The 20,731-nt window shown below is 45.5% G+C and overlaps 1 protein-coding gene across 1 annotated transcript in view; it reads right to left on the bottom strand.

The window, feature by feature from the left end:
- Positions 1-238: 238 nt before the first annotated feature.
- Positions 239-20,731, bottom strand: part of T265_13549 (hypothetical protein) — a gene marked incomplete at both ends in the record, with an annotated part of 81,156 nt that continues 60,663 nt past the window's right edge. Inside the window, 8 exons of the mRNA XM_009169432.1 lie at positions 239-827; positions 3,306-3,396; positions 9,076-9,313; positions 10,103-10,165; positions 11,166-11,224; positions 13,574-13,861; positions 17,594-17,699; positions 20,591-20,712. Coding sequence (XP_009167696.1) covers positions 574-827; positions 3,306-3,396; positions 9,076-9,313; positions 10,103-10,165; positions 11,166-11,224; positions 13,574-13,861; positions 17,594-17,699; positions 20,591-20,712 — 1,221 coding nt within the window. The remainder of the gene's footprint in view (positions 828-3,305; positions 3,397-9,075; positions 9,314-10,102; positions 10,166-11,165; positions 11,225-13,573; positions 13,862-17,593; positions 17,700-20,590; positions 20,713-20,731) is intronic.

Genomic DNA, 20,731 nt, shown 5'->3' with positions numbered 1-20,731 from the left:
AGTGTGATTGAATAGCACTCAGACCCTAACTGTCAATTTCGGCGGGAGCCTGTTTAAATTGGTCAGCCTTCGGAAGTGATGATATCGCTGGGGAGACTCACACGTTGCAAATTAAATAAACCTGTTGGTCATCAAATCACTGGAAACATGTGTTACGTCCCACTCCGATACAGCGGCTTAACTAAAATACGCAAACAAGATATTCACTAGAGGATTTTCTCAAAACGTATCACCTCATATAATGTCCAATGAAGTCACGAAATTTCAGTGACGTCGTTTGACGGAACGGTAAGAAGGTGAAATGAATAGTGTGCGTGGCGTAAACTCCACGCACAACTACCCCCGAGCAACAAACATTATGATTAATACTCCCACCGTGCTTCATAAAAGGGGTAAAGTTTGAACAGCACTCCTTATTTGAATCGGGTGTACAAGAAGTCACATCTGAACCGGATAGCGAGCTATACGAGTCAGAGGTTAAGCATTAACTATATCACAGAAACAGTTCTGCAATTGGAGCCACCAATGGAACGATGAACGAAGCAACGTGGAAGCCCTCTGCAGGAAGTGCGGTTAGCGATGATATAGAAAAAGTGATATACAGACCAGGAGGAAGGAGGCAATGAACAGGAAGTTCAGGTGCAACCCAAACACTAACATTGCAGTGAAGGTAGTCACCAACATCGCGGAGGAGATGAGGAAAAGGCGTGTGATGTTGTTCGAGTACTTCATTACAAAACCCATAAAAATGCCAGAAAAGGACTGGGTCAGAATCAAAAGCCACGTCCATAGAGTGTAGCCTTTGAATGGATTCCAATAGGCTGGGTCTGAAAAGTGATCAAGAAAAACAAACCCAGGTTTGTAATACCAGTTGTGGCACCAAGGTGACGCTTCTGTTAAAAAAAAGACAGAAATGGACGGTCAAAACGGCCTACTTTTTCCTAAAACTCGACTAACTCAGTGGAGGATACCGGTGTCTTTGTGGTCATAAAATCACGTATTTCGTCAATTGCATAATCATTTTCTTGAATACGAAAACTTGTACAGAGAATTCACGCAATACAGACGTGGTCACGTGCTTCGACTCTCTCTTCTGATTTCGCTCGCGCTCGCAGCGGTCACTCGCGAGTCTCGTGCTAGCTCTGGTATCAAAACATTTCAGACCATCTTCGGAATCTATTATATGTGGGGACTGTTCAGAAGAAGACCCCTGGACCACCATAATTGGATTATTGTTTATTCGCTGACCTGGGCCAACGACGAACTATTTTAAAGAGAACAATTGTCAGTGAGTCTGTTGCATCTGACCTGTTTATTATTGTATACCCAATCTAGCGTTATTATTTTTATTTATTTATCACACACTCCGGGTAAAGTAACTCGTTGGGTAGCCAGACCACTATACCTTCAGTATCCGTTGTCCGAATCACCAACATAACGATCAAATAGCTTTTGGATGATGCAGTGAGAGCAAACCAAGCGTATAATGCAATTCCAGGTAAATTCGCGTTCACAGCATCGTCTGCGAAACAGTGAGTTTTTCTTTCAAGCAGTTCCATTCCATTGTCCAGGATCGGGGATCGTCGCACCAACCTAGAAAATGACTTACATGGTAGTGGGACACAACGGCAAGCTATTGATAATCTGTCTAGTTGATAAGCTCCTCAAATGAGGACCAGGCGTTCATGGTTCCGAGTCCACTTTTCACGTGATAACCTAATAAACGATGATCGTAGGGCGACACGATCAGCATTTTTTATCCGGCAACAGAAACCCCAACTCCTAACCCCGCCCCCAAGAACGGATTGCAGAGGTAGGGGGAAACGTATCTATCTGGAAAGATGTTCCTTTCGAACAGATGCCCTTGGAAACGATGTCGGCGCATGTTTCGATTCCATTTGGAGCATCAAGGCTACATCAAAATCTTGTCCAACTGCAAGTGAAGACTGCTACCCAAACAAAGCTGTAGCAATCAAAATTTTAGTCAATTCTACTCAACGATTTGCTAGCCCCTTGGCAAAGTGATGATGACGATGGTCAACATTTTCCGACTGCAGCGATGACTAGTAGTCACTGCGAATGAACGGCAAAGCAATTGGTGTTCTAGCATAAGGAACCGAAAAAGATGGAGAACCCATGTAAAAGGTTAAGAAGTACGACCCAGAATCAATGGCAAACAGTTGTGAAGAGCAGCCAACCACACATGGCTGGGCATATAGACACTGAAAAGGAGAAAGATTGCTCGATATCGGGGAGCTGTCATGTCCGATAAGATCGCCTGACATGTGAATGAGGGATCTAATGGACAGAGGGTGCATGAGTCATCCAATATGATCGAGGTGACAGTCACTACCTATTTAGTCCACAGACTATTGAAAACATCCTAAACTGGCATTTGAAACGAAACTCGGAAAGCAATAGACCAATCATCTCATTCAAGTTGAGCTCACTTCGAATCCATACAAACAAAATACTGTCTGACCATGCTTAAAAGAAATTCTTAGTTTAGACGTATTATACTCGTCATGAGACTACTGAAAATATCCGACGGCCCAGATATGAGTAGTGTGTCAAGTGTATATAATGTATCGCGATATCTCGAAAATCGTAGAAAGTGAAACATGAGGTGGCCTGGTGTAGCACGTTCAATTGCTCAAAAGTGATTCATCTGGGATTTAAATGAGTCCCCCGTCAAAACTAAATTAGTATGCAACTGAGTTTCTCTGTTCCCTTCAACCCCTTTCCAGGAGAAATCGTAGAAAACATGAGGTGGCCTGGTGTAGCACGTTCAATTGCTCAAAAGTGATTCATCTGGGATTTAAATGAGTCCCCCGTCAAAACTAAATTAGTATGCAACTGAGTTTCTCTGTTCCCTTCAACCCCTTTCCAGGAGTGTTCGGGGGCCAGCCGTCCCTTATAACCGAACATCACATCATCTGGACGGATTTGTCACGTGCAGGATACGGACCAAACGAAGGCATGCCCTGATTCGTCAGAATGCCAGCCAATCCGGGGCGAGCTTCCTTGACTGGACGCTTCTCGCCCCCTCACGGAGATTCTGGCACGACCTTGTCGAACGCTCTGTGACTACCCTATAAATACAGTTGTAATAACTTTCCTTTGTCTCCATAAAGGGCTGTGTAGAGCTACCTTGCCTTTTGATATACCATAGTGGGCGGAGCAGGAAGCCAAGGGACCGATACAGAGTTGCACTACTGTTCAGCAAGTCACAACAAGGAGAAAAATGAAAAAATGCAGAAAGCAAAGAAATCTGTTCTGTCAAGCTGGCGAAAATGGCGACTCACCACCAGACCTATGCACTTCCACGACGAACATCAAACCGTTGAGAATGATCCCAAAGGTGTAGAGTAGCGCATTTTGCAGGTGAATATTCATCTAAGGAAAAAAGATAACAAAATAACGTGCGTAAGACGAAAAGAGACGAACAGGGTGTATTTACACAAGCCGTCGTTGTTCATAAAGTAAGCGATGTGTCGTGAGAATCGGTCCCAGAACTTTCGAGTATATTTAGATGTCATCAGATAAGGGGGAGGGGAACAACGTAGGAATACCAACAGTCACGTTACGGCTAGATCTAGGATGTATCACGATGCAGGTCGCGGAGTTTTGAGTCCCTGACTTCATGCAATTGTATTGCGATTGACTTCAAAAGGTTTTCTGCCTAAACACATTTTACAGCATCTAGCCGAGAACGTAAATATTCTGTCTGGGAGGTGGCCAACCCTTGACTTGGCAGAGGAGTATGAAGGAGATCACGAAACGCTTGGGTGCTGTCGGTGCTACTCACCTTCCAGGATGGAGACCGCGTGATCCTCACTGTGCCTGGCTGGAGACACTACAAGATATGGCTGCCAACCGATGTCAGTGGCGTTCTTGTTGTTAGTTTCTATCCAGATTGCCTGAGTGAATGTCTGGAGGTATATGCACCCCGGAATGGTTGTGTTAAGCTTGTAGCTAACCGGTCACCCACATACTTGACTGTTCAGCTCACAGTCGCTCACTGGATCGCGAGGCCCCTTTTTTCTCATACTCACAAACACGTCACATTAAGCAGACATCGATTGTCTGCACCGCCTAGTCAGCGTAGCAACTACTCATGTGCCGACGCGCCCACGTAGACGCACTGGGACCTACACAAAGGGAAACCGAACATCGGGCTTTCACCAAAGAACTCTCACATACGATAAGTTCCCTTTTTTTGACTCGCTCCCATTTTCGCGATGTATTTATTTTTATACGTGCTGCAACCCACCACTGTCTACTAAACTAAAAACCTTTATCAGTACATACACTTTCTGAGTTGTATTATGGCCGTTATCATCGCCTGTGCACTAACAAGCTAGCACTAAGTCCCTCCCCCCGTCCACCTTAACTCTTTTCTTTACAATAAGGCTTTCAAATAAATCACGGTTGTACGGCAGTGATGCTATGATGTGTCAATGATGACGAAGTATTCTGTCTATTAAAGTACAGTGGGGGAGAGACATGGTCCTTATTGCATCTCTCTACATTACAACCTCAGCAAGAGGTCACGCGAATTCGGTGGTATTAGAGAACTGGTTGGAGGGAGGGACAAACCAACATTGCGACTGCCTTGTATAGCCACATGGTTGTATTATAGTGAGAATATTACCTGCAGATCCCCATACAGACAGTGTACTGCACATAAAATAGGAAGCTTAAGTTCACATAGAGGGGTTTAAATTTGAAAAGTTGTTCATGTAATTGGATTGTGGGTCGCCACAACGGTAGAACTGCTCGGTTCGTAGATCGTTCAGCTGCCTAACTCCCAGGCCACCCGAAGGTAGCATGAGAGTTGGGATGCTGACAGGTTGCCCAAGCCTAGACAGGGGAAGTCGAGAGGCAGGTGTTGGGTTCGAACCACGAACCTTCCGGTTAGTAAATTCGCGCTCCAACCATCTCGTGGTTCGGTATCCACTGTAGAACGATTGGTACTACAATCCCAGTCACAACCTACTGATAGGGTACTATGAGAACTATAGGAGTCGATACGAACGTGTCAGTGAGCAGTAGCACAAACACACCAATAAACAAAAAATGTCATATCTTTGTCAGGACGCGCTCAGACAGGAAAAAAGCACATGTGCAGAGAGTGACGCATCCCCGAGGTCACCATCGGTATGATATGTCCGGAAAGTAGGTGAGTTGGCGGCTCTCACCAAGCGCGGCTTAGCAACATACGACCAGCGTAGTGGGCCTGAGACTGTTCAGGACCGGAACATCGCAATCGGCTGTACAGAACGAACAAGTGAACGACCATATTTGACCATTTAGTCATCCTATATATTTTCTCAGAAGCTTTGTATGTTTTGTCCTGACAATACAGCCGTGTCCCCAGTTCGCTGTCTCCTTCCTATCGCGTAGTCTGGCAGGCTCAGTGCAGGCGTAACCCATAGACGGCCGCCGCAAGATACAACAATCTTGCAATGGAGAAAGACTACCGTAAAGTTGGCGTACCAGACACGTACTGTCTTGTACGTTTATACTACGCCACTCAGTACATTGCAGTTCGTTGTCCAGAAAGTGGATGAGGAATGAACTGTGTTTACATGCAACACACTACTCATAAGGCCACTGAAAATAAGTCGGAAGCGCACAAATGGTTACGCCCTTCTTCAGACTCATCAGGTAGATGCAGTCTTCGAGTTTCCGTCAGCTTTATGTTCTTCATGAACCCAAATTAGACAGATTTCGACAAACACTCGTTTACACACGAATCCGGTTTTGACAGAAGACTCAACTGGACGCAACTAAATTTCTCGTTTTTAAAATGGTTCGCGAGGTTCACACATTTTAGGTTCACGTAGAACATAGGAGCGACGAAAACTTGGAAACGGCGCCCATCTGGTGAGCCCCAAGAAGAGTGAAACCAGTTGTGAGCTATCGGAGAGTCTTCAACAACTTTCTGAGTAGTGTGTTACGTCTCAACAACACAATGTAGCGATATCTCAAGTATCGTACAAATTAAACATAAGGTGGCCTAGTATAGCACATTCACTTGAAACGAACCACCACGAAAGCGAGCAATTCAGAAAGCCCCCATATCAAAACCTAATTCGTGTACAAATGAGAGTTCAAAAAGTTCTCGATACTCGTCACCTTCCAAACAAAAACAGGGGAGAATGAACCCTGGAGGAGCAACTTGGGGCGAGTGAATCGGCGTTCTGGATGAGCAGTGCATCTTCGTGCTCTGCGGGTATTTGTGGAACTTGGAATGAGTAGGATGTGTAGTGCTGATAAATGCCGAGTACGAATCAGAGCTGGATTTTACACAACACGACTCCACTAAAAAAACTCCAGAGCCTTACTAGTCACGAAATAATCGGGTATCAAGCTGTTGGAGGGAATACAAGGTTGCTGGTGAAAGTGGAATTCCGAAGACCGAAGAGTGTGGTCTATTGGTGGAAGATTAAAGTGCAGAATATCGGACGGGTGGATAAGCGCTCACCTGGTTCGGAAAAAGCTTAGATTTGGCAGGGTAGGACACTAGTGAGGGGCTGTCATTAATTCAACCCCGGGCGCAATGAACAAGGACATCTGACATGAAATACATCGGTTGCTGTGAAAGATTACCGGAAGTCATTATGATTTGCAGTGGCTTTAAAGCAGATGTTTTCTGATGGTTGCAGGAGGAGAACCAATTCTCCGCAGAATAGATGAAATACTGGTGGTTGATCCGATGGACGTTGATCTATCCACCGAGGTCGGCAATTAGCTTGTAAGCGCTTCGTCCCAGTCGAGGAAACATCGTCAGTGCGCAATCGACAGGGTGCTTCCTCCGTGCCTAGCTGTGTTTATATACCCTTTCAAAAGTGCCTAATATCCTCCCATGTGAATGGCTAGTTGGTATATACCCTTCTTTCGATGTTATTGACCCGATCGTGATTTGCGGTGCGTTATGGTCCGCATGCCTCGTATTCAATTGGTTAGTTAGTTCGGAAATAACCGAGACCTGCAAGCGCCCTACCGAGAATACTATCAAACCCAAAAAGACGACTGGACACAATGTCGAGAACCAACGTCGCGTCCAAGATTCAGTGCGGAGATTGTGCCAAACACTACGTGGGGCAAACAGGAAGGAAGCTCTTTACCAGAATACATGAACATAAACCAGCAGCCAAAAGGCACGACCAATTTGAACAACTTCACAGGGATCAAGGTGGACAGACTCGACTAGAGCGCCGATCACATATTGGTTCAAGCGAGAACAAGGAAAAACGTGAATCCATGGGAGCATGGCACTCCACTGAAGAAGCCATCAACAAACACCTTGAAAGCGGCCAATCTATCGAGCACTGCAAGCAAAAGAACAGGGGAACCACGAAACTCATTGGTGGACGAAACAAAACAAAGAAAAAAAAGATCGAGGGTAGCAGTCCACTTTCCGGGACTACCATCGAACCGACAAATCGTAGAGGGATCAAGATCAACTCACTAAAGAGACCATCCAGCTACAACCAAATCGGCCAACGCGAGAAGGAAAAAACTACATCAAACGCGGAAATACAAGCGGCTTGTCAGACGCAAGAAGAGGAGATGAAGATGCAAACTAAGAATGCACCAATCAGACTAAAGGAAGGAAACTAACGAAATGGAAACCGGTATCACAACCAACCGAATTCAAGGAAAAAGGACCACAACGCAACAGAAATCGGAAGCGGATCGATATAAAACGGTCCTCAAACAGGCGAAAGCAGCGATCCAACCAACCAGTGGAATATGGGGCACGTGGACAACGCAGCGCAAAGCACGACTGGGCCAATAACACCTCGAGAAATGTATGTACCAATTAGCCAATCACATGAGGGTATTAGATACTCTTGGAAAGCCATATAAACAAAGCTAGGTACGGAGGGAGCACCCACTCAACTACGCGCTGACGATGTCTCCTCGACTGGGGACGAAACGTTTGCAGGCCAGATGCGAAGCTCGGCGAGCGAATCAACGACTGTCTGATGAACCACCAGGACACATCTGAGCTACCAATATTTTGACACATTGACACTAGTTAAGATAATCTACCGACCTTCTGGACCAAACAAAACAAATCCTCAGATAGAAAGATGGCTCACCAATCTCACGGGTGCTACTATCTCCAGAGGATCCATTCCGTTGTTCACTACGGATGGTTGCTCTAGAGGTAGCCACTACACCTGTTGAAATTGCTGTGACGCTGACCGATGCGGTGTTTTGTATCTTTCTTTTACTTCCATTACAACATTATGTGTTATGTCAGTTGCACAACCGTTTTTTGTTTGAATACGATAAACTACAAAAGCGCGCACTTGTACAAAATCACGCAATACAAACGTGGTCACGTGCTCCAACCCTCTCTTCTGATTTCGCTCGCGCTTACAGCGGTCATTCGCAGGTCTCATGTGTTAACTTTGTTATCACAACATTTCAGACTATCTTCGGAATCTATAAGTAAGAACTACTCAGAAGAAGACCTCTGGACAGCCATGATTGGATTAATATTTAATCGCTGACCTGGGCAAACGACGAACCATTTTAAAGAGAACGACTCTCAGTGAGTCTGTTCCATCTGACCCCTTAATTACTCAAACTAGCGTTATTATTTTTATTTATTTGCCACAAACTCCTGGTAAAGTAGCTTTTTGGGTAGCCAGACCACTACATTGAATTCTCAGCAAACAAAACATTTCGTCTGCATACGACTTCGCGTAACCTCAAGGCAAGAACCAGAACGATGTGTTTCGCCATCTCGTAAGTGGGATACTCTTGTTCCAAAAAAATGTCCGGCAGGTTTCAAACGTCCTTGGCGCTAGCCTACTGGGAAGTCCTGACAGGCGGGGCCGACACAACCAAGGTGTCACTGGGTCGTTGTTCGAGGCGTCCAGCCTGCCACTCATTACTCACGCCTGAACAGGTTCGCCTGTTCAGTCCCGTATGTGCTGGTAGAGCACATGAAGCATGTGCTGAGTTTAAGCAGACAACGAAAAAAAACGTTCACGGTAAGAAACTAGCAAGTCCACCGACGTAGACAGGTCAATAAATATCAGACAAACTCACCTGTGCACGCTGCTTCATCAGGTACTCAGTGGTTACTCCAGACAGACCGGAGATGGTGCAGTAGAGAGCAATAAGGAAAATACCCAGGACGGTGATGTGAAGCCGATGCGAGGCGGAAGCTGGCGGAACAGCACTTCCTGGCGGGGGGGATGCTGATTTCGCGAGGAGACTTCCGTAGCTAGTTGTGAGAGGGAGTGGAGAGGACAGAAAAGGGAGAATGGGATAGTTTAAGTATACACTATAAACGGAGGTTGATATCCGTTTCCGAATTGGCCTAACTACGCTGAAGGAGCCTCGCGCACAATGTCACATGCGGTCACACTATAAATTTCGAACCCATGACCTTCCGGCTAATAGTCTGGACATTTATAGATAGCTATAAGTAGACCAAAAAAAGAATAAACTCACAGGGTGGGTGAATATTCCACCTGAGAAGATTCAGTCAATGAGTGAACATGTGATGCATAACCCGTGACTGAAGGACAAACGGCTAAATATCCTGCCTGAGTGAGAGCTGATCACACTACTGTTTGGACGAACGCTTAGGTTTTTAACTAGGAGGTCACAGGTTTGAAAGTGCATCTCAAGATCACAGGTTTAAAAGTGCATCTCAAGAGACATACACTGCTGGATGAAAAGCCATACCATGCTTTTCAGGGCTTCAGCATAGATTTACTTCACGTAAAGGACGAATGCTTGAAAAAATCTGAAATTACTGAAGAGTTTTCTTTACGGATGATCTTCGTAGGGAGTGGCACGTCTACTTTAGTGGAGAACAAATTGAAAATTAGGAATCGGTACGGGAGGATGTAGCATAGGCATACGAAAACACAAACTGGCGACGGGGATAGAATCCCATTATTACGGTGAACCAGCCAGGCTGTGACCAGCTCCAATGATGAGCTGATGTAAATCACCTGTGCGTGAAACCGGCAGACAGAAGGTAGAATCTCATTATTACGGTGAACCAGCCAGGCTGTGGCCTGCTCCAACGATGGACTGGTGTAAACGAAGAGAAAGACCTCACCTGTGCGTGAAACCGGCAGACAGAAGGAGAAACAGGGCGAACCACTGAATTGGGGAGATAGGCCTGGAAACAAAGAAGGAAAACGAGCGAAGATATTGGGCGAATTCGTGAACAGGAAGAACTTCATATCAGAGTGGTGGGGAAAAACACTCGGGTTATGTAGAAAGTGAAATGAAGTCGACTAATAAACACTGTTGAGTAAAAACCGTCCGAGTGTTAGGTCTTAGTCAACACGAACTGGAATGCACAGACCTTGGTCTATGAAAAAAATTCGACTGAGGAGTTTATGACGAGTTTAAACGCGCGAGGTAGAACAAAACTTTTAGTTCGTTCGCACGTCAGCCAGTGCAAACTACGCCAGCGCATAAAAGATTGAACGAAAAAGCAATAAACGTAGGTGACCGATTGAGCTCTTGGAAGTAGGTCACTCAGATTGTTTACGTTACGGCTTCATCTGTGACGATCAGAGTGAAAGTGTGTGTGAGTTAAAATATTGATTTCAACTCTTTCATTCTTACAGTTCCGTGCTCATAGATAATGCTGAAGTTTAGTGAAGTTTCATTGAATTAGTTAGTCAACCAAATATCGAAAACTGAAAACCGCCTAAATCAATCTTTTATGGCAACGACAACAAGCGTCAATGTGCTGCATTGCTGGCGATGGCCTAATCGATTCAGGATACCAAATGGCCATCGTTTAATGGACAGAAAGGAGCCAAGCCAGCTGTGTGAGTTACCAGAGCCTTATTTCAGGATCCCCATATGGGGACCAACCGAGTTTTCTGACCATGGGTTTCACACTTGGTCACACAGTGATCACCCTCCGATCGTCCCAGACGATTAACGAAAGGGGGTTCCGCGAGGCAGTGTGGAATGTGACTAGCTCATCCGTGGTGTGAAACTGCCCTTTCCGAAGAACATCTAGCATATCTCTGCATGCAAAACGGAAAGAGGGTCACAGGACTGATTTCGAAGGTTACCAACGAGGATAACATTAGAGAGAGAGAGAGAGAGAGCTACTGACAGGCTTTTAGAGAATGCATCAGAAACAGAAACATACTCACCTCCTGATAATTAGACGGAACAGAATCGCTGTGCTCAGTATCTTGAAATTTCCAAGTACCTAAAACAGGACGAAATGGAAAAGAGAACTTCATCGTGAAGCGGTACAGTATCAGCATTTTCTTGTGAATGTCAACACCAAGGTAAACGGGAAGGGGAATCGGTTGAATCTTGCATCCTAGAACGAAGCTATACATTGGACAAAGAGGTTGTATGGTTTCGACCAATCAGACAATCCGAATGGGATTCTGTTTGCCCTATTCACCCACTCCCTCTGTTGCCAGGATACTGTGACGACAGAGTGAAAACATCTTGTGTAATGTTATTCATTCGCTCTGTTACTCTCTATCCCAAGTGTGCAAAATAAACCTGTAGCACCCTTTAATTGCCCAACTGCCATACCACTCGAAGGAAGCACGAGGGCTGGTGTACCGGCAGGTTGCCCAAGCCTAGACAGAGGAAGTCCAGAGGCAGAGGTCGGGTTCGAACCACGGACCTTCCGGTCAGTAAATTCGCGCTCTAACCACTTGGACCATCTCTTCCAAGTGTGTTGGAAGTTAGGTATCAGGATGGTGGCGACAGCCGCACTTACTGCTAAGTAGCTGGGGCTTTTATAAAAGAAAACAGAACAAAATCATAGTCTGCACATGTACTGGCACAATACACTAGGACAGCAAAGGCTTCTAACAAGGACGTTCAAGAAAGCGCATTGAGTTGTCTTCGAAGTTGTTGAGCACGTCATTATCATCACTAGGTTAAACCAGATAATCCCGCAACCGATTTCTGGTGCACTCACAAGGAGCTTGTCACACGAAGTGCATTTATCCGACGACGATGGCTCAGTTATAGCAGACACTCAGACGTAGTTGAAGGCACGTTCCATGTCATCACTGGGCAAACGTCCTCGAATTTTTACTCATTGCAAAGTTTGCATCATGAGTTGCTGCCTGTATCACACTTGTATTTTTCTGCGAATCCAAGATCGTTTAACATACTGATGTATTTATTGAGTACTGCGAAATTACCACACCCGATTAGACAAACGTTTGGTAGAAAAGGACTCAAGTAAAAACCGAGCTGTTTTCTGTTTCCGTCTTCGGAGCAAACCCCACGGTAACGGTGGCGCAAAAGGATGTTACAGGGAAGTTGCCGCTGAGCAAAAGCAAACCGCAGAGTTGCTTCAACACGGAAACATTTTAGCATCTCAACTCAGTGCCATGAACAGGGTGTGATCCCTTGTATGTGACCTTGGGCTTTGATTCCCACAGTAACTCTTCTTAAAGCATGTTGCCCCCATCAAACGATACGGTCACTCCAACAGGACTGGAGTATTTTGGGATTATGATGCTTTTTACAAAGACTCCCCTGCTGACCTCGAGAACTACCACCGACCCATCCCCATCACTTCCCATTTTGTTCAGAATTTCCGAATCGATTTGGGTACAAAAATCACTCTGGAATCTTGAGAACAAGGCCACACTGAGTGACTATGAGCGGGCGTGGGTTCAGACTTCGCGATTGCACGCAATATGTTGCTGTAGGCTTCACGTTTCTGGAATATCTCGATATACCTCCTCAGTAAAACCAGTATGATTAGCCTTGGTGTCAAGCTTTTCATCCGCGGTCTGCAGCCAGACTTGGTCAGTTGAACTAAAAATCTTCCTATTACATACACGTGTGAATTGATAATGTTGTCTCCAAGACTTTACTAGCTCACGCTGCACATAGCTGAATCTTGTAAGAAACTGACAGCTGCTGTCAATGTCATCAGCCAAGCACAGGGGGAAGGTCACGTTGACCCCATCCTGGAAGGCGGACCACACCAACGACACACAAGTTCTTCTCATTCTCTCACACCCTTCCAACTAACAGTATTCCCAATTCTGAAGGTGATACGGGAAACAACACTTGGTCCGGGAGACAATGTTTCGGCGTGCGTAGCGCCCAACCGAACCATCGCAACTGATGGTTTTGGATGTTTTCCGCGATTGAAAAGTATCGGCTGAACAATAAAGTACTTGTTTTATAATTATCTCGTTACGAATTCGTCAACACCTCCGAGACATCGGTGATCAAGAGCCTGAAGAATATCAGAATACCTCCCCGCAGAGGCCGTGTCTTGCAATCACACAACAGTACAGCCTTTCCGGTCGAAAACAACGCTCTGGGCCCTCAGAAAGACCTGAACAAGTTGCTAGATACCGATTTAGCCAATCAAAGGTGGTATCAATCACACAGAGGGAGCACGTAGTTACTCAAAACTTGTTCACTGAAAAAAGGGTATGCTGTCGCACAAACGCGTTCATCTCCAATACTGTCTTGGACAGGCATGGACCGAGTTGGGTAATGTAGAAGATTGAGAGTAACACAACACGGCGACCTTGGTCATACATTCACACATTTGACTAACCTGGTACGTTGCTGGATCCATTTCCAACTGGATAAAAATACCCAAGTTGTTATTCACCGCATACAACACAGCCGGAATCATGAATGGCAGGATGATACGGAATAACTGGGGATAGGTTAAGGGTGGAGGCCGCGGACTTGGTGGCGGTCTCGATGCGTCTGAGGAAGACATCAGGTTGTGACGTAACTCTAATCGTATGGCATCGATAAAACTGGTGTGGGTCCCACTGGTTGAAGTGAATGTGAATGAGCCGTGATGAATGCCAAACATGACCAGAGACAGCAGAAGCTGTGAAGGGACAAAGTTTGAAAAAATTGAATTACAATTAGATTACTGATTAGAGATATCATAATAAGGCAGTGTAAATCCCGGTGTTCCGGGGATCTTGAGAGTCCTTAAGATCGAAAGAAAGCCTGGCCAGGCAGCACACCCACTTGGATCAACCATCACGAGTCTAGATCGGTCTGCCAGTTAAGAGATAGCGAGATGACTTACTAGTTGGAGTGCAAATTTTGCTGACCGCGAGGTCCGTCCGTCAAACACGACCTCTGCCTCTCGACCTCCCCTGTTTAGGTTTGGGTAACCTGGCCCAACCCACGTGCTTCTTTCTGGTGGCATGGCAGTTAGGCACCGAAACGGTGCTACAGCTGAACGATTATTTTCTCGATTGAGACTTGTGTGCGTGTGTGAGAGGAGCTGACGAAACTGCTTGAGTTTTGTCTGGCGCAGGTAATTATTTGATCGGGAACACAACGTACAGATGTACGGACTGAAACCAATAAGCTGAGGTCAGTCGTACATCATTGCTTAAGTTCTTGTCCCATATCAAGCCCACCTGTTTGCCTTGACTAACCAGAACGTCAGTCGTCGTTAACCCCAAGAAACTTCTGGGCGTCTCAAACCTGTAATCTGCCAGCGGGTAGTATGAACACTTGGCCGTTCGGCCACGAGGAGCTTGCACATTGGCAGAATAGGGGACCGCTCATTGTTCAGTTACATCACGTGGTTACGTACTGAATGACTCCTTGAGTGATGACTTCTCAGGAGGAAGTTTCACACATCCACGAAAACTATCCTTCCTCTGAGCTGCTTATTGGTTCATGGTAACGTGAGCAGATTTGGTGATATTCCTGTCAGTAGAGTCGAGCTACGCTGAAAAGTGTTTGGAATAGTTAAAAGGCCGCATCTCACGAAACTCAGAGGGGTTCGAACCTGCGACCAAGAACAAGGTATTCGAGAAATACACTGATTTGCAAATCAATTTGGTTTTCACGAAAGAGAAATGCATTCCAGGCAATGTGAATGGCGCCAGGGAGGAGACTGGCGTACTTTTCCGGTGGTCTGTGTGGAAGATGGGACCTCGAGTAAGCACAAAACGATCGAGGTGAGAAATCAATATGTTCCCCTGTTGAAGGGAAACGGTTATTGCTTCTCGTTGTGCTTAACTAATAGACAACAAGGTATTCGAGAAATACACTCATTTCCAAATCAATTTGGTTTTCACGAGAGACTCAACTGAATCTCTCGTCTATGATATTCTACAACTGAATGTGCTGCACACAGGCCGCCTCAGTTGTAGAATATCATAAACGAGAGATTCAGTTGAGTCTCACATGAAAACCAAATTGATTTGCAAATGAGTGTATTTCTCGATGACGGTCCAATTTGGGTTCAAGAAGAACATAAGGTTAACGGAAACTCGGGGACTGCGCCTACCTGATGAGCCCCAAGAATGGCAAAACCGGTCGTGGGCTGTCGAAGAGTTTTCAGCTACCTTGTGAGTAGTTTCCTTTAAGAGAACAAGGTTCTGTACTGATACAAATAAGGTCAAGCTAGCGTGCAATATACAGCCAGTGATAAACCCTGGATGATGAAGAGTGCCACGACAAAATAACAGTTTTACTGACGCTGAACTAAAGGACCAAGAGTTGCACAACGTTAAGCTGGCGGCTCCACTTTAGAGCACATCTACCCATCTACAGTCACTTGATGTAGCAATTTTTCAATATGTGAGATTGAACCAACGGAATCTAATTCCGCAACCCATTTCCTGTTAGATGGGAAAGAGCTCTGTTCTTCACATATTTAACGAATTTGTCTTCGCTTACTCTACGCATCAATTTGAGTTATTGTAATTTTGCGCGAATTTGAGTTCGCAACTAGACACAATCGCCGAAAGGAAACCGATTGACGGAATCGCAACAGGAAAGAGGAACAGAGAAGATGGGTGCTTCGCTTGCAAGCAGTCGCAAGAATCGCGAAACACGTGGAGTCCATACCACCTAATTTGGCCAGAGTCTAGTAATGAGAACACAAACGAGCGGATATAAACAGGGTCACTTCACAGACCAACCAGTGCGTATGAAAGTCGGTGATAGGAAACAGGAATGAAGAACAGATAAACGAAGGAGTAACGGCGCCGAAGGCGTTCCACTCAAACATACAGTTTGTTACAAGTAGGCTGAATTCGTTTGGCTGTCACAATGCTGCTGAGCTCAACAGACTACTTGCTTGAAACCGTTTTCGTTGAACTTGCTTCTTACCATCCCGTCAACGTGTATCTTCAACCGCTTTACCAGAGTTTGGTTGCCATCTCGTCAATGTTTACCTTCAACCACTCACCTAATTTGTTTAACACATGAACACCCACTGTTTCACTCCTGTTTTGATTATGTCATGCCGCTATTTCTGATGGAAGTATAGCTAACACATGATAGTACATAGTGCGTTCTTGAGTGATACTTCATTGAGTGAACTGTGCCTGCACCTGCGTAAACCAAATGCGAGGTGTCAGAAGGGTGGAAGATGAATGGAGGCGGTATTGATGCGGGGTGTTAGTACTGTTCCCGTTGAGGGGATAACTGGTGTTGAAGTGTCTGACTGATGTATCGAACTCAACAGGCAGATATGCATGACATCATCAAAACATGAGTGAAACAGTGGGTGTGCATGCGTTAAAAACAAATTATGTGAGTGGTTGGAGGTAAACATTGATGAGGTAGTAACCGAACTGTGAAAGTGGTTGAAGATAAACGCTGAAGGGATGGTACCCAACATACTTAATACCTAAACAATACGAAGTCATTGGTAGCTTTGGGGTTTAAACATAAGTTCTGTTGAATGATGGTGGAGCTCTTCAAGGTAAGCGAAGAAGACGAACGGCATGCCGAAGAAAACATCCACCCGCCGTGTATAAGTTGAAGCGTCACTGTTGATGTCCCGAAAATTTGTAATACAGTCACAACTGGATTTGTTTGTCTTAAAGAGTATTAAAAACGACTGTCTTCCATGAGAAACGTAGAATGAGCAAGCAAGTTTTAACTAACACATGTAACCAATCTATTAACGGAGCATGAGGCTCCCTTAAGAGGAGCGATTTCAAATCCGAGGCGAAGTTTTCAGCTTTTCTGGGTTGTCCTCCCATCCGGGGCGCTAGTTGTAGTAACGATCTGAACCTTTCAAGCTAGCGTTCACGTCAAACTAGCCAACAAAGGTGCCCGACATGCACTACCGCCCCAAACCAGGTCAAAAACACGTACAGTGCCTCGTGTATAGTCTAATAGTCTATTACTGCGCTGCACGATAACTAGTCTATTACTGCGCTGTCAGATAGTAGTTTGTCTTAACTTAGAGACTGACGCCCACTAAACTCGATGATTTGGCGCGGACCATGCTCGGTTGGCTTATTCATTGTGGTTTTACCGGTCCATTTGATACAGCTCACCCCGAGGAAGCATCTTCACCTGGTAGACAATCGCTCGCTCTTTTACCAGCAAGAATCGCTTACGCCAAACAAAAACAACCCTATTCCGGAGTGAACAAAATGCACACTGGCTTTACAGCTGAACCTAAGTAGTCGTTTGATCGGGTGAACAATTGCCTACTATAGGCGAATTACCAATGAATGGGACAGACTACTCAAGCTTAACGCCACTGAGTCACGCATGAGAAGCCGACAAAAATCATGCTACTAAAATAATAGAAAGTAGTTAGAACAAAAAAAATAATTTAGCACTCTACCTTGAGCAACTCGACGAGGAAGATCACGGAGGCGGACAGGAAGGGTAGACGGCCATCCACTTCACAAAGATGAACGAAGATTGTGAAGGACGAATAGAGGAAAACACTAGAGTTGCAAAGGAACAAAATCAGATGCCATGATGTGAGACCTACTGTTTAGTATTACCGAAGGTGATTTCTGGCATCTGGACTGGACGGTCTAGAGGTGTCTAAGACTGAAGAACGCGGTGCATACAGACAATGTGCGGCGCACGTATGGGCGAGTCATCACAATGGCTGGAGAAACTGTCTAGAATTGATGACATATAAGGGTGAAAAAATAAAGAGAAGCCAAAGACCCCCAGAGATGAACCCCTCCGTAAAAAGGCCACTCAGACAGGAGAGGATGAAAAGCCTCTTATCCTGTAAGCCGTCAGGTCTTCGCAGTACTATAGGAATAAAAGGCCTGACACAAGACAGCCACAACATGCAGTATCCAGTCAAATGAAGAGTGGATTTAAGTTGAAACATCCTAAACGTGTCCAGGATCCTGAGTTAGGCGGATGAGACAGTTACTGGACTAGTTGACATTAAAGGGGACGAACAAAGTGGCCTGGTTTGGAACAAGCGGCATCCACGACAGGATGAGACGGACGGAGAGGCACACTTGGATGGGGATATTCCGTCGGAGTGATGTGCTACCACCAGCACTGTCTCTCAACTCACAAGGAACTTGTGGCATGCACGTTGAAAGCTTGAAGTGCAGAGGAAATATGGATACAAATCAAATGTCACTTGAGCCAAGTTAGCTTTACTACCATTTGGGAGTAAACCAGGGAGGTGGTTCTTGCCTTCTTAGGTAAGTGAAAGCATCAGAACTAAGCATCTCATGAGTTGAGAGTCCTTCTTATCAACTCTGCTGCACTGAAGCTGCGATAGTAAATTACCAGAAAAAGAGCATGACCAAAGTGAAAACCTCGAATAAAAGACACCCATCAGGAGAAGCGGGAAAATTTCTTCAGGTGCGGTGTGTTTCCTATTCAGAGAGGTTTTTAGATACCAAGAAGGTCGACATGTCGAAAAGCAACCAGTTTATTCATCCTGCGCCAATTCGATGAGACACACACGGGATGTGAAAGTAATCTCCTTTCAGGTAGACCTCCAAACGGGTGAAAATTCACTGTTGCATTATTTTACGCGACAAATTTGTGTGGTAAGGCCGCTTGGCTTCCAAGGTCATGCTACCCACAGCTGATAGTGGGTGGGCTCTTTCGAGGACATCGTCGGTCTTCAGTACAAAGCTTGTGCTCATGTCCTTCAAAAAGTTGAATTGTACAAACCACCCAGTGAGAGATTCAACCAGATCAATCACAGTCATTCTTTGTGATAACTTATCGAGGAGAGCTCATTCAAAACCATTTATCGCACCTGTTTTTAAGATATAATAAAATATCGAACGATCCAGCTTTCGTAAATCCAAGGTCAAACTCCACCGTTTTCTGCTGCAAACGTGTACCATAAATCGCAATATTCCCACTCTTAACTAGTTCGATTCACATATTTATTCCTGCCCATTTCGACCGTCCTTAAATCCTACCGGCTGAAAGCTACCTAGAGATGCACGGTTTCATTCTCCCTAGCCATTAGGTGATGAATCTGGGGTCGAATGACTCTGGGCTGATGTGTCACATCGACCAGGCAATGGTTTTCTTTCGAATATCTTGTCATCGAGAAAGGGGATGTCTGTTCGCTTTTTGCAATTTTTCGCGAGCGCTGAAGATGGTGACCCCGCTCACCCGTACGGTCTTTGTTCTCTCTACCCAAAGAGGCGGAGTGTGGGATGGCTAAGTGGTTAAAGCGCGAGCGTACTGACCGCAAGGTTCGTGGTTCGAATCCGACTTTTGCATCTCGACTTCTCCTATATTGGCTTGGGCAACCTGGCAACCCTCGTGTTTCCTTCGGGTGGCATGGCAGCTAGGCACCGGAAGGGTGCTACAGCTGAACATCCTACCTTTTTACCGAAAAACTAGGTTGCGGATAAAGTTGCCGGAAGCCCGGAAAATGAACGGGTCCACAAGATGTATCTCCACTAATAAACATCAGATTAAAATAGATCTTAGAGAATCTTTGGGAACACAGGTAAGTCGACGTGGCCACCTAAGGACACCAGCGCGAGTCAAGGTAGGCTGGGTTGAGAAGTGAATACTGTTCATCCTGTGGCCCATTTCCACAATCCGTTGTCAAAGTTGGACACTGCAGCACCTGGTTGACAATCTGGACTCGGTCACCTAAGACTTCACGGGTTTGGACCTTTGTTCAACATCCCTTGCCTAGTTCCGTGATGCGTTTTCGATTTTCGTGAGAACTGGGCGGGGGATTTTTTTACTGCATTATTTCAAACGAGGAAGGATTCCTAATATACTTCACTGCCAAAGTCTCGGAGAATATTGACAAAAAGACATGTTATCAGTTGTTGCTCGCTGTGATCGGACTAGACAATGGAAATAGGGGCAAGTCACCGGAGCACATTAAAGACAGATCATACGGCTATTATGTAGTGTACGTAGGAAAATACGAAAGTATGAGGGACTATTCGAATGAACACGACTGAACTGTGATGCTTTTAGTGACCATCGTTAGCAAGGAACTCTAATTCAGGAAGGTGACTTCCGGACACCGAAATGTCAAGGTTTGACTTGCTCCGTACCAACTCCGTCCCAGACAGAGCGTCTAAGTTGGTCGGCTCCATCCGGGTGTCTTACGTAGTGAAAGTTAGCGAACATGGGACAAATCCAAACCCCACATTGAAACCAACACAAGTGATAGCAAAATTCTACATAGGTACAGCGGACACCCAGCCCTCAAAGCAAAAACGTCTGCCGAATGAACCCATTTCACAACAGTAAGCAACGCCAAAGGAGAAGGTAATCCTTCCCGGGATCGGAGCTGAAAACATGAATATCGTTGGAGCGCGCGAGAGTGAACAAGAGGATGAGAGAAAAAACCCGGAAAACTTACGCTCCGATCAGCAGGATACGCCAGGCGCACAGAGAAACCGGGAGAGTGGGGACGGGGACTGATTCTGACGGTTTCTCAACCATATCTATATCGGATAACAAATCTTCCGCACTGTCCGTATTCTGTGTCATAGAGGCCAGT

This window comes from Opisthorchis viverrini (assembly GCF_000715545.1).
Source record: "Opisthorchis viverrini unplaced genomic scaffold opera_v5_78, whole genome shotgun sequence".
In the NCBI taxonomy this organism is placed as follows: Eukaryota; Metazoa; Platyhelminthes; class Trematoda; order Opisthorchiida; family Opisthorchiidae; genus Opisthorchis; species Opisthorchis viverrini.
The sequence above is the reverse complement of the archived record's forward strand: the minus strand, read 5'-3'. Positions and strand labels throughout refer to the sequence as shown.